General features: G+C 44.3%; 1 protein-coding gene across 2 annotated transcripts in view; it reads right to left on the bottom strand.

Annotated features, from left to right (window-relative positions):
• Positions 1-16,613, bottom strand: part of PPM1L (protein phosphatase, Mg2+/Mn2+ dependent 1L) — a 63,577-nt gene extending 46,964 nt beyond the window's left edge. For both annotated transcript variants that reach the window (XR_013183714.1, XM_054639781.2), the window contains exon 1: positions 15,827-16,613. Coding sequence is in view for 1 of the 2 variants with exons in the window: in XM_054639781.2 (XP_054495756.1) it covers positions 15,827-16,225 (399 nt within the window). In the remaining variant the exon portion in view is untranslated. The remainder of the gene's footprint in view (positions 1-15,826) is intronic.
• Positions 16,614-18,010: the final 1,397 nt, after the last annotated feature.

Genomic DNA, 18,010 nt, shown 5'->3' with positions numbered 1-18,010 from the left:
AAAAATGCATTGCTAACTCTGATGCAATCCAGAGATTGTGCTCTGCAAACTTCCCTGCTCGTGCTTCAAAACCATCCAAATCCAGATTGTTTAATTCCATCTAGAATTTGGTTTTCGAGACATAAGGATTAAAAAAGCTGCATGTGAAATAAGAAAACCTAATACCCACAGAATGAGTAATTAGTGCTGAAATCTCTCACACAGAGCAGAATTTAACTCAGATATTCTTATCTTTACCAAAATTCAATTAACAAATGAATTGATTTGGAAAGGAAAAAGGGAAGGGAAGGGAAGGGAAGGGAAGGGAAGGGAAGGGAAGGGAAGGGAAGGGAAGGGAAGGGAAGGGAAGGGAAGGGAAGGGAAGGGAAGGGAAGGGAAGGGAAGGGAAGGAAAGGAAAGGAAAGGAAAGGAAAGGAAAGGAAAGGAAAGGAAAGGAAAGGAAAGGAAAGGAAAGGAAAGGAAAGGAAAGGAAAGGAAAGGAAAAGGAAAGGAAAAGGAAAGGAAAAGGAAAGGAAAAGGAAAGGAAAAGGAAAGGAGAAAGGATTTTACTTGTTTCACTGTTGTTTTTAAACTTTCCCTCAAACCTCCTTTGGGCTGCTGAGACCTTCAGTTTATTTTTTGCTAAATGAAGAAGTGGAGCTCTTTTTGTGCTGTCCTTAATGCCATAAATTCTGCACATAAAAGAGGGAGGCAGGGATAAGAAAGCCCCATTTCCAGTGCCAGGTATCCAAGGAATGCACCTGGCACTTCAGCCCAGCCTGACTTTGGCCCTTTGGATTCCAGCTGCATTTTACAACAGCTCCACTCCTACCCAGGGGATGCAGATAAGATCCAATTAAAATGGTAACTAACTCCAGAAAGTTCAAACTTCAGATATTGAAAACCATCTCACCTGGAAGAGTCAATGTTTACATGGAAACTTCTGAATACTCAAACTCCAGCTCAGGCAGCTCAAAAGCCTGGAGTGCTCCAATACATCCTAAATTATTCCCTAAATTTACTTGGAGTATTTTTCTACTCATCACATGCAGCCACTGCCCAGAGCTGTGATACAACACAAAAAGGTAAATAAGCTGTTGCTGGTTTTTTAATATGTTTAAAAGTAAAACTATCAACAAAACTTATTTCTCAAAGCCTGAGAATATACTCTATCACCTTAAAAAATGTAATTAAAATATTTACTAACTCCAAGAGGTTCACATGGCCTGGGATATTGAAAACCATCACCTGGAAGAGTGAATGTTTACAAGGACACTTCTGAATACTCAACCTCCAGCACAGGCAGCTGAAAAGCCTGGAGTGCTCCAATACATCCCAAGTTATTCCCTAAATTTATTTGGAATATTTTTCTACTCATCACATGCAGTGCTGCAGCCTGACCCTTGCGATATAACACAAAAAGGCAAATAAATTGCTTAAAAACACCCCAAAAAACAACACAAAAAGTTGTTTAAAAGTAAAACTACCAACCAAATTAATTTCTCAAATCCTAAGAATATACTCTATCATTCTAAATAAAATGTTTGCTAACTCTAAGAGGTTCACATGGCCTGGGATATTGAAAATCATCACACCTGAAAGAATGAATGTTTACATGGACACTTCTGAATACACAAACTCCAGCACAGGCAGCTGAAAAGCCTGGAGTGCTCCAATATATCCTAAATTATTCCCTAAATTTACTTGGAATATTTTTCTACTCATCACATGCAGTGCTGCAGCCTGACCCTTGTGATACAACACAAAAGGGCAAATCAGTTGCTTAAAATACTAAAAAAAACCCCAAAAAGTTGTTTAAAAGTAAAACTATCCAACCAAATTAATTTCTCAAATCCTGAGAATATACTCTATCATTCTAAATAAAATGTTTGCTAACTGCAAGAGGTTCACATGGCCTGGGATATTGAAAATCATCACACCTGGAAGAGTGAATGTTTACATGGACACTTCTGAATACACAAACTCCAGCACAGGCAGCCCAAATGCCTGGAGTGCTCCAATACATCCCAAGTTATTCCCTAAATTTATTTAATTACTTCTCCCTACAAAATATTTACATATTTGCTGCTTTTGGCCATTCATTATCTCTCTCTTTTTTTTTCTTTTTTTCCCCCCTAACATGTCACCAATTCTTGCTGCACAAAAATAATGCCTGTAGGTTCTTTCCTGTGGTGTGGAGCTGTCTAAGCTTTAGGCAATAACAAAATCCTGTTCAGCTTTCTTCATTTGGCTGTACAGAGCGAGGATAAAACACAGGCAAGCCTCACCCACAATGTAATGAATTTAATTTCTTTTTATTGTTCCCAGCTCGTCCCTGGTCACCTTGAAACGCCCCCCACTGCTAAGAGCAGTTTTCCTGCAATACACAACTTTAATTCAAGGCAGATCTGGAGGTTTTAAATGTTTTATTAAGGGAACTTTGAAAGTGAAAACCAAAAAACCACTTAACTCGATCTTCTGGGGCGTTTTCATCAGAAGAACAAACCCTGTTATGTTCCCTAATTTAACTTTCTTTTTCTTTATTTAAATCAGAGCATTGTGCACATGCCCACATTCCCATTCTCTGAGGAGTTGGGCTCTTGGATCAAAAGCTTCCAGGAGGTTTTTAGTTTTTCCAGGCAATGTTTTTAACTCTCAACAGCAGAAAATAAGGAAGAGTTGAGCCCCAGGAACCCACCCTGCAGCACCTGCAGCCCTTCAGCCAGAGGCACCACTGCAGATTCTCCTTTGTGCTGCTCCAGAGAGGGCAGATTATTCCAAATTTTCCAGTCCTGCCTGCATGGACAGGTTCCTGCTGGCAAGGAGAGGGAACAGCAAGTTCATTTCCCAGGGAACAGTGAGCACAGGGGTGATGCTCTCAGAGAAAAGGGCTGAACTTTTGGGGTTAATTCACCTTTGGGGTTAATTCACCTTTGGGGTTAATTCACTTCTGGGGTTAATTCCCTTCTGGGGTTGATTCACCTTTGGGGTTAATTCACTTCTGGGGTTAATTCACCTTTGGGGTTAATTCACCTTTGGGGTTAATTCACTTCTGGGTGTCCTGAAGCCACCACACCTCTAGAAAGGAAAAGACTTTTCTTGTTTTGCTGTTGTTTTTTAAACTTTCCCTCAAGCCTCCCTTTGGGCTGCTGAGACCTTCAGTTTATTTTTTGGTAAATGAAGAAGTGGAGCTCTTTTTGTGCTGTCCCTTAATGCCATAAATTCTGCACATAAAAGAGGGAGGCAGGGATAAGAAAGCCCCACTTCCCCACCCCTGCCTGGCTATTTAGATCACTTTTTGTGACCTAAAACCACTGTTTCAAACCAAAATGCACCTAAAAGATGCCCAACAGCTCAGGGTTTGGCCAGGTCCAAACCAGGGTTTCTCATTTTGGTGTGAAAAAACCAACCCAGGTCCACGATCTGGAATGAGAATTGGTGCTGCCCTGTCTTAGGTGCCATTAATTTCTTAATAATCCCATTATTCTTAAACAAAGAACATGGGGCCTGCAGTGCTGGTGTCACATTAAATAACAGAAGGCACACAGGGGGAGTCTCACACACACACACACAAAAAAGAAGGAGCAGTTGCCTGTGGGAGAAAACAAGAGAGGGGCTACAAATTTCTATTTTCAGTTGTGTTCCTGACTTGTATGAGAGCAGCCAAGAGACATAAGCAGAAATTTGAGCCTGTAAAATGAGCTGGAAACACCTGTTCCCAGAGGTGTATACCATGTTTTTGTGACCCACTTTTGAGAGGCCTTCAATCTGAGGCCCAGGGAGGTCAATTAAAGCCACTGAGACAGAAAAAACACAAAGTTTTCCATTTTTTTATTAAAAAAAGTCTCAATTGAATGGTGTTTGCCTCTGGAATGGTGTTTAGCTCTCCTGTCAATTGCAGGTGCTGGGAAACAGCAACAAAACATTCCAGTAAAAATATCTCTTTTCTATAATAGGTTTGAGGTTACAGCCTCTCCTGTTACTCACCCACACCATCTTCCCTCCCAGTCAGGCTTTTCCTTAATAAGCTGGACACCACTGTGCCAAAAAAGCTTTTAAAAGCTGCACTTGAGACAACTCCTTCCAATCTGCAGCTGCAAACCCTTTCCTGTGGCATCCGAGGCTGCCTGCAGTTCAGCTCTCAGTGCAATGTTCACAGGGACACTTCAGAGCACACAAAATCCAACTGAGGCAGCTCAAAAGCCTGGAGTGCTCCAGAACATCCCAAGAGATTCCTTAAATTTATTGGGAGTATTTTTCTACTCATCACAAGCAGTGCTGCAGCCTGACCCCGTGTGCAGCCACTGCCCAGAGCTGTGATACAACACAAAAAGGCAAATAAATGGCTTTTTTTTTTTAAAAAAAGTTGTTTAAAAGTAAAACTATTTACAAAAATTTATTTCTCAAAGCCTGAGAATATACTCTATCACCTTAAAAAAAAATCTAATTAAAATGTTTGCTAACTCCAAGAGGTTCACATGGCCTGGGATATTGAAAACCATCACACCTGAAAGAGTGAATGTTTACATGGACACTTCAGAACACACAAAATCCGACTGAGGCAGCTTAAAAGCCTGGAATGCTCCAACAACACCTAAATTATTCCCTAAATTTATTTGGAGCATTTTTCTACTCATCACATGCAGTGCTGCAGCCTGACCCCGTGTGCAGCCACTGCCCAGAGCTGTGATACAACACAAAAAGGTAAATAAGTTGTTTAAAAGAATAAAAAAGTTTAAAAATATATAAAACTATCAACAAAATTTATTTCTCAAAGCCTGAGAATATACTCTATCACCTTAAAAAAAATCTAATTAAAATGTTTACTAACTCCAAGAGGTTCACATGGCCTGGGATATGGAAAATCATCACACCTGAAAGAGTGAATGTTAAGTTACCTATTTTTTTTTTATTGTTTAAAAATAAAACTGTTAACAAAATTTATTTCTCCAAGCCTGAGAATATACTCTATCACCCTAATATGATGATTAATTAGAATTATAGATGTAAACAGCATGTCTTTGCCTCTGAAGGTTAAAGAAAAAAGAGTTATTGAAGTGGTAACCAGCTCCTAGGAGTTTCTCCTCAAAGCAGGAAAAAAAAGTGTGGTTTTCTAAAAATAATTGATTATCTTGCCATCATTCTCTTTGAAGATGTGGTTACCATGAGCAGAATTATCTCCAGTTCTTGTTTGTCTATGATTCCAGTTATAAATGGAGTCTGAGGAGAAGGTTCCTGATCTCATCACAGTATTTGGCTTCTTATTTAGCTTTTCATTCTGCTTTTATTTACAGTAATAATATCCACAAAAACGAGAAAAACAGGGAAAAAGCCCAACCTCACCCAACTAAACACTGGTAGTAAATACCATTCTGCCTCAATGCAAAATAAAAATGATGTGAATATATCAGGGTACGTAACAGCTAAAAAAGAATTCAGGCTGACGATTTGCTTGTTTGTCAATTTAAACCATCACAGAAAGTGCTTATTTAAAGCACTGATTGAAATAATTCTATCCCGGAGGCAGGAGATTACTCCTGCCCTCAAAGTTAAAAATAATATCCCCATTAACCTCAGCAACAATTTCCTAATTGCCAAGGATTACAAATCTTTCATGCAATGCTCATCCTCTGAGAATTCCCTCATTGCTTCACTCCCAAACCACTGCTGTGACTGCAGTCCTCAGGCTTTTCAAAGATCAAACTGCAGGGATGGTTTTTGTGTGACATTGAGGAAAACGAGGGTGTGGCACCCCAAATTCCCTGTGGATGAAGCAGCTCTGCATTAATATTGATGGGGCTCTCCTCTGCTGGGTGATGCCAACTGGCACCGGCACCATGGAGCAGCAGCTGCTCCCACACTTTGTTCCCTCTGTCCTGAGCAACAGCTCGGGCTGGAGTTTGTGCCAGCAAGGCAGAGGTGTGGAGATGTGGCAGAAACAAAGAGGGCAAAGTTTAGTGCCCAAAGCACCCGGGGTTACAGCACTGGAAGGGATTCTTGGAGAGCCACAAAGGAGAGCTGCCAAAACATGGGGCCTGCTGCTTGCCCAGCCTCTGAGGGAAAACCAGGATCAGCCTGAGCAGGAATCACCTCAAACAAATCCAGCACCAAAGAAAACCAGGATCATCCTGAGCAGGAATCACCTCAAACAAATCCAGCACCAAACAAAACCAGGATCAGCCTGAGCAGGAATCACCTCAAACAAATCCAGCACCAAATAAAACCAGGATCAGCCTAGCACAGGAATCACCTCACACACAAATCCAGCACCAAAAAAAACCAGGATCATCCTGACACAGGAACAACTTCAAACAAATCCTGCACCAAATAAAACCAGGATGATCCTAGCACAGGAATCACCTCAAACAAATCCAGCACCAAACAAAACCAGGATCATCCTGACCGAGGAATCACCTCACACACAAATCCAGTGTGGAGGGAAATCCAGGATGATCCTGACCCAGGAATCACCTCACACACAAATCCAACACCAAATAAAACCAGGATGATCCTGGCACAGGAATCACCTCACACACAAATCCAGCACCAAGGGTGAACCAGGATCATCCTGACCCAGGAGTCACCTCACACACAAATCCAGCACCAAACAAAACCAGGATGATCCTGACCCAGGATTCACCTCAAACAAATCCAGCACCAAACAAAACCAGGATGATCCTGACCCAGGAATCACCTCTCACACAAATCCAGCACCAAACAAAACCAGGATGATCCTGACCCAGGATTCACCTCAAACAAATCCAACACCAAATAAAACCAGGATGATCCTGACCCAGGAATCACCTCTCACACAAATCCAGCCCCTCAGGTGTTGGATGGATTCCACCAGTTTGGCACCTCTCACCAAAGTGCACATCCCTGAGTTAACTCCGCTTTGGGGAACTGGGACTGTCTCCTCCCCAGGGCTGCTGCTTCTCTCTTCCTTGGGAGCTGGAGACTGGTTTTTCCTCCTTCTCCTGGTCTAATTCCCCTTTTCTTCCACACCAACAAAGAGCCAAACCTCAGATGTGATTCCCCTTTTTTCACCAACCTTCAGCCAGGATTTTCCCTTTCCTTCCACACCAATAAAGGGCCAAACTTCAGCTGTGGTTCCCCTTTTCGCCCACAACAATGAACAGCCAAACTTCAGATAATTAGGAATAAATATCCAATGAAAAATTAGTTTTGTTTGGTGGGATTATCCAGACTGCTGCCCAACTTCCCTGATTCCCAGCAGAAATAAAACCACAGTAACCACATCACATATATCCCACGTTAAAAAAAACCCAGCACGAAAAGCACCTTCTACATCCTACATAATGTCTTAGACATCTCCTAAAACACTTGAGCAATAAAAAAAAAGCTATAAAAATCAGAAAAACACCATTCACTCTGCAAAGCACGAAAGCAGATGAAAGCTCAGGGGTATAAACATCAAGAACACTAAAGAGACAAGCATGTTCCTTCTCCCCTTCCTCCTACTCCCACACTTCATTCCTGAAGCACACAGCTTTGGACAGAGATATTATTTTGTGCCAACCACAATCAGATATTTCAATACCTCAGTGTTTGTCTGGAGGGAGCACACATTCCAGGGAAAATGCAGTGCATGCACAGATTACCTGGAAATAAATCACATTCCCATTTAAAATGAAGCTTAAAGAAGTGGCACAGCACAGAGCTGTATTATGGACCACGCACTTTTCCCTCAGAAGAAATGTTTCACACCCTCCAGCAGTTTTCTTTCGGGAAGAGAATGAAAAAGTAAAGAGATTTATTAGATTAAAAAGCATATTGATTGAAAGCAGTGCTGTATGACAGCTTCAGCTATTATAACAGAACTTAATAAAATCAAATGTTTACCCCTGAAGGGGATTTTGAGGGAAAAACATAAAAAAGGCTTTATCAACACTTATGACAATGAGCAAATCTGCAAGGGATAACATTTTGGTGCTGAAAGTAAATGCAAATAAGTGCTCATTTCTCCAGGGGAGCTTTGAGGTTTGCCCACACGAGGAGCCATGGCTGATGTGGCTCAGCAGTGAAAACACCCCCTGTGATTGTGTGGCTGGAGATGGTGTCAGCTGCTCCCACAGCTGGGAGCAGGCAGGGTCACAGATGATGAGAGCAGGAGATGTTCCAGCATCACTGCCAGTTTGTAGGAGCAGCAGGCTTGGTGATGGGCTTGACCCAAAGAATGACACTCCTTCCTCCCTGCCCTTGTCCCCTTGGCTCATCCTTCCCTCCCCTTGTCCACTCTGCTCATCCCTCCTTCCTTCCTTCCTTCCCTCTGCTCACCCCTCTTTCCCTTTGTCCACTTTGTTTATCCCTTCTTCCTTCCCTTTGTCCACTCTGCTCATCCCTCCTTCCTCTCTGCCCTTGTCCACTCTGCTCACCCCTCCTTCCTTCCCTCTGCTCACCCCTCTTTCCCTTTGTCCACTTTGTTTATCCCTTCTTCCTTCCCTTTGTCCACTTTGCTCATCCTTCCCTCCCCTTGACTGCTTTGCTCATCCCTCCTTCCCCTTGCCCACTCTGCTCATCCCTCCTTCCTTCCTTCCCTCTGCTCACCCCTCCTTCCCCTTGTCCACTTTGCTCATTCCACCTTCCCTTTTATCCACTCTGCTCACCCCTCCTTCCTCTCTGCCCTTGTCTACTCTGCTCACCCCTCTTGCCCTTTGTCCACTTTGTTTATCCCTTCTTCCTTCCCCTTGTCCACTCTGCTCACCCCTCCTTCCCCCATCCCCTTTTCTGCCCCCTCTTTCCCCCCATCCCCTTTTCTGCCCCCTCTTTCCCCCGTCCCCTTTTCTGCCCCCTCTTTCCCCTGTCCCCTTTTCTGCCCCCTCTTTCCCTCTGTCCCCTTTGCTCCTCACCCAACACCCCAATCCCAAGATCCCAGCTCAGTGTTTCCACCACCAGCTGCTTTTCTGGGATGGCTTTTCCACAGGAGCAGAAAGAAAGGTGGATTTCTCCTCCACCCACATTATTTGATGGCAAACCACTCCAGAGCTGAGAGCCTGCTTTTAACAACAGCTTTCTGTTATTTCTGGTTTTTAGCAGGACCAAAATATTTCCCTTGATCCTTCCTGGATCAGGCCTGATCTGGTCCAAGCTGTATTTGCCATATAAACATCAATTTCACAGCATAAATGAACAGTTATTTCAACTAAAATTTACTATTCTCACCAGTCTTACTTACCCTGAGTATTTGTCAGTATTCTGGCACCTGCAACCCTTTCTTCTCTCGTAAACTGTAATGAAATTTGCATTTTTTCAAAGCTGTGCTGCTTTCAAATGAAACTTATTTTGGCACGAGCTTTAAACTGCTTTAATAAAACCACCAGTATTTAACACTGAAGTGTTAAACACCAGCTAAAAAACAGGAGTAAAAGCAGATAAAACAGCCCAAAAGAGAGAAAAAAAAATCTGCAGCTTGTTACACCTCCTGATTTTACACACAAATGGCGACAGCCTGGAGATCCAGCATGGACATTTTTGTCAGGATGAAAACTCCCTTTTGGGATTGCCTCATCTGTAGCCTTTGCTGTTTCCTGACCTTCTGGGTGAAGGGAAACTCCACAGGCTCATAAAGAATTAGGGTCATCAAATGCTGATGATTTTCTCCTACATGGGAGAACTCCTGGGCCGGGGTTGAGCCAGAGGAACTGGTCTGGCCAGCTGGGCTGGGACCTGGTGAACCTGAGCTCGAGGAGGAGCAGCCAGAGGGAACCTGGAGCTCCAAAATCTGTGTTAAAGCACATTCCAGGAGGGCTGGAATGGGCACAGCTCCTTGGGACACAGCATTCCCCGAGGCTTTGGGGGATGAGGGACAGAAGTGTGGCCAAGGACCAGCAGGGATGAGGAATGGGGGTGAGGAGTCTGTGTGGGGCACAGAGCAGGGGGTGCAGTAGGGCCCAAAGGGTGCTGGCTTCACTTAAACTTGGAGAATTTACCAAAAAATATGGAGTGAAAAATTGGAGCAAGAGGCGTGTGACTTTCTGTGCATAATTAGAGCAGCTGCTGCCCTTCAATTGGGTTTGGGAAGGCTCCCTGCAAGGGCAGAGATTCAAAGCAGGAGGAGCACACGAGCATTTTGCTCCTTTTCCCAGATCTGTCAGGGTTTCTGTGCTGTGCTCTGAGGGAAGGGCAAGACCTGAACCTCGAGACCTGAGGCAAATGAGTGCCAGGAACCTCTGCACTGCCTTCCCTGCACTGGTTTGGGGTGCAAGGGACCCTAAAGCCCATCTCATCCCGTGGGCAGGGACACCTCCCACTGGACCAGGATGCTCCAAACCCTGGATTTGGACACTTCCAGGGCTGGACCCCAAAACCTGGCAGATCCCACAGCATGATCCCCCTCATTTCTGAGCAGATCAACGTGTCCAAAGGCTGCTGGGGCTGAGGAAAGCTGGAATTTCACTGCAGAGCAGGCAATACCTGCATGCTGAGGAAGACACAAAACCCCAGATGAAGAGGGGCAGGGCTGAAAAGTCCTGAGAAAATGCAGAAAAAATTGAGAAGCGCCCAAAGCAGCGCGTGGGAATCCTGCCACGAGCATGGGACATGCCCACAGTGCCAAAACTGCTGCAGGAAACTGCAGCCACCAGCAGGAACCAGCCAGCAGCAAAACACAGCAACCACGTGCCAGGAGATTGTTTCAGAAGTGAAACTGCCAGAAGCCAAATCACAGCTTTAAGGCACAATTTACACCGTAAATATTTGGGTTTCTAGCAAAAAGGGAGGGAGGAGAAATCCTACTGTGCTCCAAAAGAGCTGCTGGAAACACCACATTGGAGGCAGAGCAATCTGCTGGTTTAATTAACCCTCGTGACACAGGACCTGAATTTTTTTTTCTCTCACGCTATTAAACACAAAAATATCCCAACTCCTGAGCTATGGAACAGAAATTATTAAAATCCCACTGCTCCAAGATTGTTTCCTCCCCATGCACAGCAATTCCCAACAGGGACACGTCCCGTGGAGGAGTCCTGAGTTCCTCAAGTTCATGGGGGAAACTTCAATGACTTTCATAATCTGAAAGCACCTCATAATCAAAATTGATTTCATTTAACCAGTGGCAATCTGTTGGCAGCCTGAGAGAGGGAAACACCGATTAAAACAAAGCTGGCAAAACACATAAAAAATTAATTGACTTCTTGATTGCTATCAAAATTGAAAAAAGGCTCAATCCTACACCCAATGATACAGCCCTGAATGGCAGCAATTAAAGTCCCTCTTTCCAATTACAGCTTTTTACAGCATTTAAATCAATTTTTGTACAGCAAATGAGCGTAGTGTTTAACCCTGAATCGAATCAGCATGGTGTAGTGGGCTAAAAATCATAATCCTGGAGCATGATATGCAAGACTAAAACTCAGATAAACTGAACAAAATGACAGGAATGTTCCTGTAGATCATTTTTGACTTGTGTTTTAGGCCACTGGAGGGGAATTCATAAGCAGATTTGGGACTTGCCTATCAACATGACCTCACCTATATAAATATTTATTCAAACATTTGGGCACATTGCAGTAGATTCTAGATTAGAAACCAAAGGAAGTGACTATAAAAGGAAAACCGTGCTGGCAGTTTCTGTTTAAAAACTGCAAACCCTCAAAGACTTCTTGCAACTGGGCAGTAACATCCAGAGAAACTCCAAAGCCTGTGTTTGATTTATTCCTACCTTTTATAAAATCCCAGTCCTGAATGGCCTTGACTCAAAAGCCTGATAGATAAATTTTCATTGCTGAAGTAGTTCAGCATCACAAGGATGGGGCTGGAATGAGAATTAGCAGATTTTAAAAAAACACCAAAAAATGAACTAAAGTTGTGAAATTGGCAGCTTTCTCTTCTTTCAGCACAGCACAAACACCTTCTGCTGTCAGGACCAGAGAGCTGGACTGGAATGCCCAGCAGGTTTGCTCAAGCACAGCTGGGACAGTGCCCTCTCCTCCAGGCCTCACCTCAGCATTCCATCATTTCCAGAGCCTCACACCAGGCTCCTCAGGACTCTCCACCATTATCTTCTGACCTTTCCCTTTTTTTTATTCTTTTTTTTTGTGTGTCTTTCTCAGTTAATCAGTAACCAGAGACTTCTGCCAGCACTTGGTGCTGCTGGTATCAAGGTCCTGAGCCCCACGGAGCCACTTCCACACCGTTCTCTCCTTCCCCATTCCAGCTCCCCAGACTTTCCCTGCGCTGGGAATAGAAAACAAAAATAAAAAGGTCTATTTTCCATCCTAAAGCACTGGCTCAGCAGCTCCAGAGCCCAATTATTCCAGGCAGAAAAAGCTCTTCCCCACAGCTACACATCATGAGGGACAAGTCTTGCCATGTCCCCGTTCAGGAGGTGGAGGGAAATAAAAAGAGACATTTTTTTATGAGACAGTTACTGAGCTGTAATTTCCCACATCCGTTTACAACTGCAAACAAGCCCAGGCAGAGGAAGGTACTATCTATTACCATAATTATTTTAAAAACCTTCACCCCACAGGGTTAGGAAAAAACCAATGATTTACGGCAGAGCCATAACTATAAAGCTGCAGATGGGAGCTGAGCTATTTTGCCCTTGTCTAATGCTGAGATCTCATTAAACTGCGTGCTTAAACCTTAAATATTTGAGAGTAAATGGTAGTTAAAATAGGGAAATCACTCTCATTAAGCAGCCAGCCTTTCCTCTGCTCAGCTTCTCAGCTCATCATTTGTTATTTGGTCATTTGTGGAGTTTTGCACCGCTCCATCTTCCAGCCTGGACAGCCCCAAAATTCCTAAATAAAGGGAAAAGGGCAAGGAAAAAAAAAGCACTCAAGCCATTTTTAAAGCTTAAAAAGAAACTGATGAGAGAACAGAAATTTTTTTCTTTTCTAAGTTCGATCACATTGAAGGATGATCCTTGGCCAAAGTCATTCAGTGAGACAACAGGCAGCAACTTTTCTTTATTCTTTCTAAATCCAGAAAGATGAAAGGAAGATCTAGAAAGGTCTATTCTTTGACCTCGACCTGCTCTGCATCATCATCATCATTATTATTATTATCATCATCATCATCACCATTATATCTCCAAGAAATTAACTTTTATTATAAGAAGTTTCTCCAAGAAACTAACCTTTAATAAAACACTGCACCACACAACCCCACATCCAATTTTCTCTCTGAAATCTTCTTGCCTTTCAGAAGTTACTGCACCAAATCAGAGCATTAATAATTATTTTTGCTTACTTCCTTCTCAAGCCACCCACAAAATCCAAAGCAATGTCTGCCAACCTATCCAGGCTAAAACTGGAAGCAGAAAGAGGAAATGACATAAGAGAAAAGTAGAATTTATGCAAAATGTTGGTGATATGAAAGCTCAGAAATCTTCATAAATTAGCAGTGCACAGTAATTGAAGCTGCTTGAATCATGCTCCTCCATCCTTCCACTTCAATGGGATATGGCAGGAAGTAATTAATGGAGACAGGCTCCCTTGCATATAGCTGCAAATAATTAACCTGGCCTCTCATTTCTGGTGTTGGCTGTTTGGAAAAATAAATTTCTCCCCATATAGAACACTTTGTTTCACACGTAACCCCAGGGATCAGCTGTTCTTGATTCTTTAAATATACATAAAGAAATTTAATGGGAGCCCATATGGAAAATTTAACCTTCACAAAGGCTTCGCTAAGTGCGTAGATGAAGTGTTTCACAGAGCATTTGATGTTTTTAAAAAATGAAAATAAATTAAGACATACAACCCCCCCCCCCCATTCAAACAGAGACTTAAAATGTAGTGTTATGTACTAGGGACTAAATAAGAGGATAAATTTTTATTTCTTCTCTCTTGTTTTCTACTCAAAATTACAAAACCTGCTTAGAATAAAAACTGTCCCTCATTATTTCTTCCTTTTTTTGCTGTATGCACAGCACACAGTTCATGTTCTTCTGAACAGTTTTACCTAAAATGTAAAACTCGTAACTAATTAGATCCTCAACTTATTTTTGTAGGAGTAAAGGCCATGAAGAACACTTAGGATTCCATTATGAATAACAGATGCGAGACGGGTACATTTATAAACCACTAAATTTAGAAAAGATCTGCGGAGAGTTCTGCTGAACCTTTCAAAATTAAAAACCTGCCTGTACTTTGCCACTGAATCCATCAGAGCAAGTTCTGAGGAAGCAGAATACAAAAGGCCAATGAGTTTTCCACGGATCCAGCATTAATGCGTGCCATGGATGGAATTTCAAGATGCCCAACAAAGCAGGCAATATCCACGGGGCACATTAGCTAAATGCCAACATTCCCTGTGTTAGTTGGGGGTTATTCAATACCCTCGGCTCGCCATCTCGTGCAGGGCAAGCTACAAAATTAATGAAAGAAATCAGATCCCCCTTGCAGCCGGGATCCCACAACCTCGGAGCACTCTGTTTGAAAACACCACTCGGATATTTCCCCAATTGTTCGGGCCGCTCGGTTCCCACAAGGAAACTCGGCTCACACAAAGGCACGGCCCCGGCACCTTCCTCCCGGGCACAAAGGAGCCAGATGGCCCCAGGGAACTGCTCCTGTTCCTCCGGGAAAAGCTGGGAATGCTTTGGGACACACGGACATCGCCAGCCGTGCTCCTCCATGCCCAGGGAACTGGCCTGAGAACACCAGGAGGAGCTGGCACTGCTGTGCCCGCCTCAAATCAGACAAAAAAACCCCCAAAACAGTGCTCAGCATTTTTTATGAAGCCGACAATCCTCAATACCCAAAGAGTTTGCGTTCATTTAAAGGGGGCCAAACAGCCGGCACTGCAAGGAGAGCCCAGGTCCCTTCCCAAGCCTGGCAGCGGCTCCCGATGCCCAGCCCAGGGCCTGGATTTTCCAGGAGCCCTTCCAGGTTTAGCAGGGCAGCAGCTGCCACCCCTGTGCCCCGTGAGTGCCTGGGCACTGCCAGAGCTTTTCCAGGAAGGATTTGGACTCTTGGATCTGCAGGAACACCCTCCCTCCTCACGGAAAATTCCCAGCATTTCTCCCATCACCCCAGCGGGTTCCCTCACACCCAGCCGGAGCTGCTTTGCCACACAAGGACGAACTCCTCGTCCTTGCCCACAGTTACGAAACGCGTGCCTTGTGCCACGCCAAAAGCTGCGTGGCAGCACCACATCCTAAAGGCAGAGGAAGCTGCAGTTCCAACATTTGTCATCCGCAAAGCCACGGAATACCCCGATCGTCAGCGTGCCCGGCAGAGCGCCGAGGTCGCCCAGCCCCGAGCGCCACGATGCCGGCTCTGCTGCCTTCCCTCCAGGGCAGGCACAGCGCGCTTTAATGACAAAAACTCCCGAACACAATTCCCAAACACCGCGTCGTGCTCGGCTCCCTGCACAGGGAATTACCCAGAGCACATTTTCCACACTTTCGCATCCTCCAGCAGCGCTCCTGTTTCACCTCAGCCGATGAGCCCGGCTCTGTCCGGGGGAGCAGCCAGCCCGCTGCCAAAATCACATCACAGCACACTTGGCTGTAACAAAAGATGACTCCGGGGAGTTTGTGCTCATCATCGTTATTCCACGCACGTCAGAGCCACCTCCAGCAGCCTTGCCTTCAATTAAACCTCTACTACTGCAAAGGGCAAAGGGGGTATGGACACATTTGTGCCGTGCCGAGAGTGGAAGGGGTAAGGAGGGATAAAGGGAAGAGAGGATTACACAGCCCTTTTTCAGAGACAAAAAGCAAGGAAATCCCCTCCCCACAATGCACAAGACAACCACACAAACCTGGTGGGTGAGAACACATCCACGCCTTGCCTTGGACCATCCTCCCTCCCTCACCCCCCTTTTTTTTTTTTGGTGTTGTTGAATTATTGGTTATTTCCAGCTGAGAACTTGCCTCTCCTCCGTGCCCATCAAATATCCCGAAGATGGAGGGGTGAGTCTTGTTCACCAGGTCGGTGATTACTTCGAACCTGTCCTCCATGTGATCCCTGCGGCCTTGGATGGAGTAGACAGCCACGTTGTGGCTCTTGAACTCCCAGGTCTTGGAGAACTCAGCGTCCAGCACGTCTAAACCCCCGAGCCTGTCATTCTGCATGATCTCGGCCACCTTGCCCTTCACCATCTTCACCGCATCCCTGCTGGACTTAACAATGGTTTTCACCTCATCCGTGTGGAAGAAATAACTCCACAGGGCCAGGCTGATGCACAGCAAGAACAGGGTCTCCGGTCTGAGCAAGAAGTAACGCATGATCCGACCCAGCAGAGACAGCAAAGTCATTGTATCCTCTATCATTTATTATCGCGACCGTGTCTCCCCACAGCATGCAGCGGGGCGGCTCCGAGCCCGGGGCCGCTCGCTCAGTGCATGCTCGGCCGGCCGGGCAGCGCCGAGCCCCGCGCTCCGTTCTGCTCCGCTCCGCTCCGCTCGCTGCGGCTCCGCTCCCGCTGCTGCCGGCGGCCGCGCCCCGGCCCCGCGGCGCCCCGTCCGTGCCGCGGGGGCGCGGGCCCGCCGATGGATGCGCCGAGCGCTGCGCCGCCGGATGCCTCCTGAACGCCGCTGCCCGCCGCGGTTCGGCTCGGCTCGGCCGGGAGGTGGCTGCCAGGGCCGCCCGCGGTACCTGCGTCCCGTGTCCCCCGCGCCCGGCGCCGGCCCGCCCTCTTTCCACCCGGGCGGAGCGTCCCGGCCGCCGCCCCCGCCGCGCCGCTGAACTACAAATCCCGGCAGCCCCCGCGGGAGCGCGCCGGTGCGGGCGGGGTGTGGGGCATGCTGGGAGTTGTAGGCTGGGAGCGGCCGGGGAAGGAGGCAGGAGGAGGAAAAATGTATTTAATCAAAGTGATTTTAATAAAAATCAAAAATTTTTAAAATAAAAAAAATATTTAATCAAAGTGTAATTAAAGTTATTCATTCAAAGTGATTTTAATAAAATAAAAAATTTTTAAAATAAAAAAATCAAAATTATTGAATCAAATTGTAATAAAGATTATTTAATCAAAGGGATTTAAATAAAAAAATAAATTAAAAAATCAAAATTATTTAATCAAAATGTAATTAAAATTATTTAATCAAAGTAATTTAAATAAAAAAATTAAAAATCAAAATTACTTATTAAAATGTAATGAAAATTATTAATCAAAGTGATTTAAATAAAAAATTTTCAAAATAAAAAAATCAAAATTACTTATTAAAAATGTAATTAAAATTATTAATCAAAGTAACTTGAATAAAAATTTTTCAAAATAAAAAATCAAAATTATTTAATTAAAGTGTTATGAAAATTCTCTAATAAAAGTGATTTCAATAAAAAAAATTAAATAAAAAAATTTTAATCAAAGTGTAATTAAAAATTACTTAATCCAAGTTATTTGGTTTTTGGAGCAACCTGGGATAGCGAGAAGTGTCCCTGCCCCTAGGATGAGATACCCGTTCAAGTCCCTTCCAACGCAAACCATCCTGGGATTCTTCTAAAGGATTAAATTGACCCTTGTGCATTTCCCAATCTCATTCACAAGCTCGCAGTCAAAATGGAAACAAAGCAGGATCTTGTCAATTATTAAACCTGGAGTAGAGTTTGCCAAGGTAGCAAATTTTGTTGGAAAACCCTCAAAGCATCTTGCTTCTTTCTCTGCCCCCCTTGTGTAAATTTCCATTTTGCTGCACTGACAGCACTGAAAACCACGAGCCGTGTGTGTGAGCAGAATAATGTATAATATAAATATTTATATTTAAATATACACAATTAAATGGCGTGCCTGAGCTGTTTGCTGCCAGCTGCAGAGTGGAAAACAGAAAATCCATCACCCAACCAAACCAAAGCATCAACCAACCCCAGAGAGCGTCAGAGCCGGCGTGAGAATCAAACCCCTCAAACACAAAGTGAATTAACAAACCACAAAACCCCAAAACTGAAATTCTGACTGACAAACTGTAAATTTCAGCTAGGGGCATCCCAGGTTTTCCAGCAGCTCCCACTCCCTCTGGACTTTTGTTGCTGTAAATTCTTTGTTTTTCCACTTCTTCCAAAGATCAGCTGGAATAAATGACAGAACCCCGAGCCTGCTTAACCCAAAGTTAATAATT

The sequence above is a fragment of the Agelaius phoeniceus genome, chromosome 10 (assembly GCF_051311805.1).
Source record: "Agelaius phoeniceus isolate bAgePho1 chromosome 10, bAgePho1.hap1, whole genome shotgun sequence".
Taxonomy (NCBI): Eukaryota; Metazoa; Chordata; class Aves; order Passeriformes; family Icteridae; genus Agelaius; species Agelaius phoeniceus.
The sequence above is the reverse complement of the archived record's forward strand: the minus strand, read 5'-3'. Positions and strand labels throughout refer to the sequence as shown.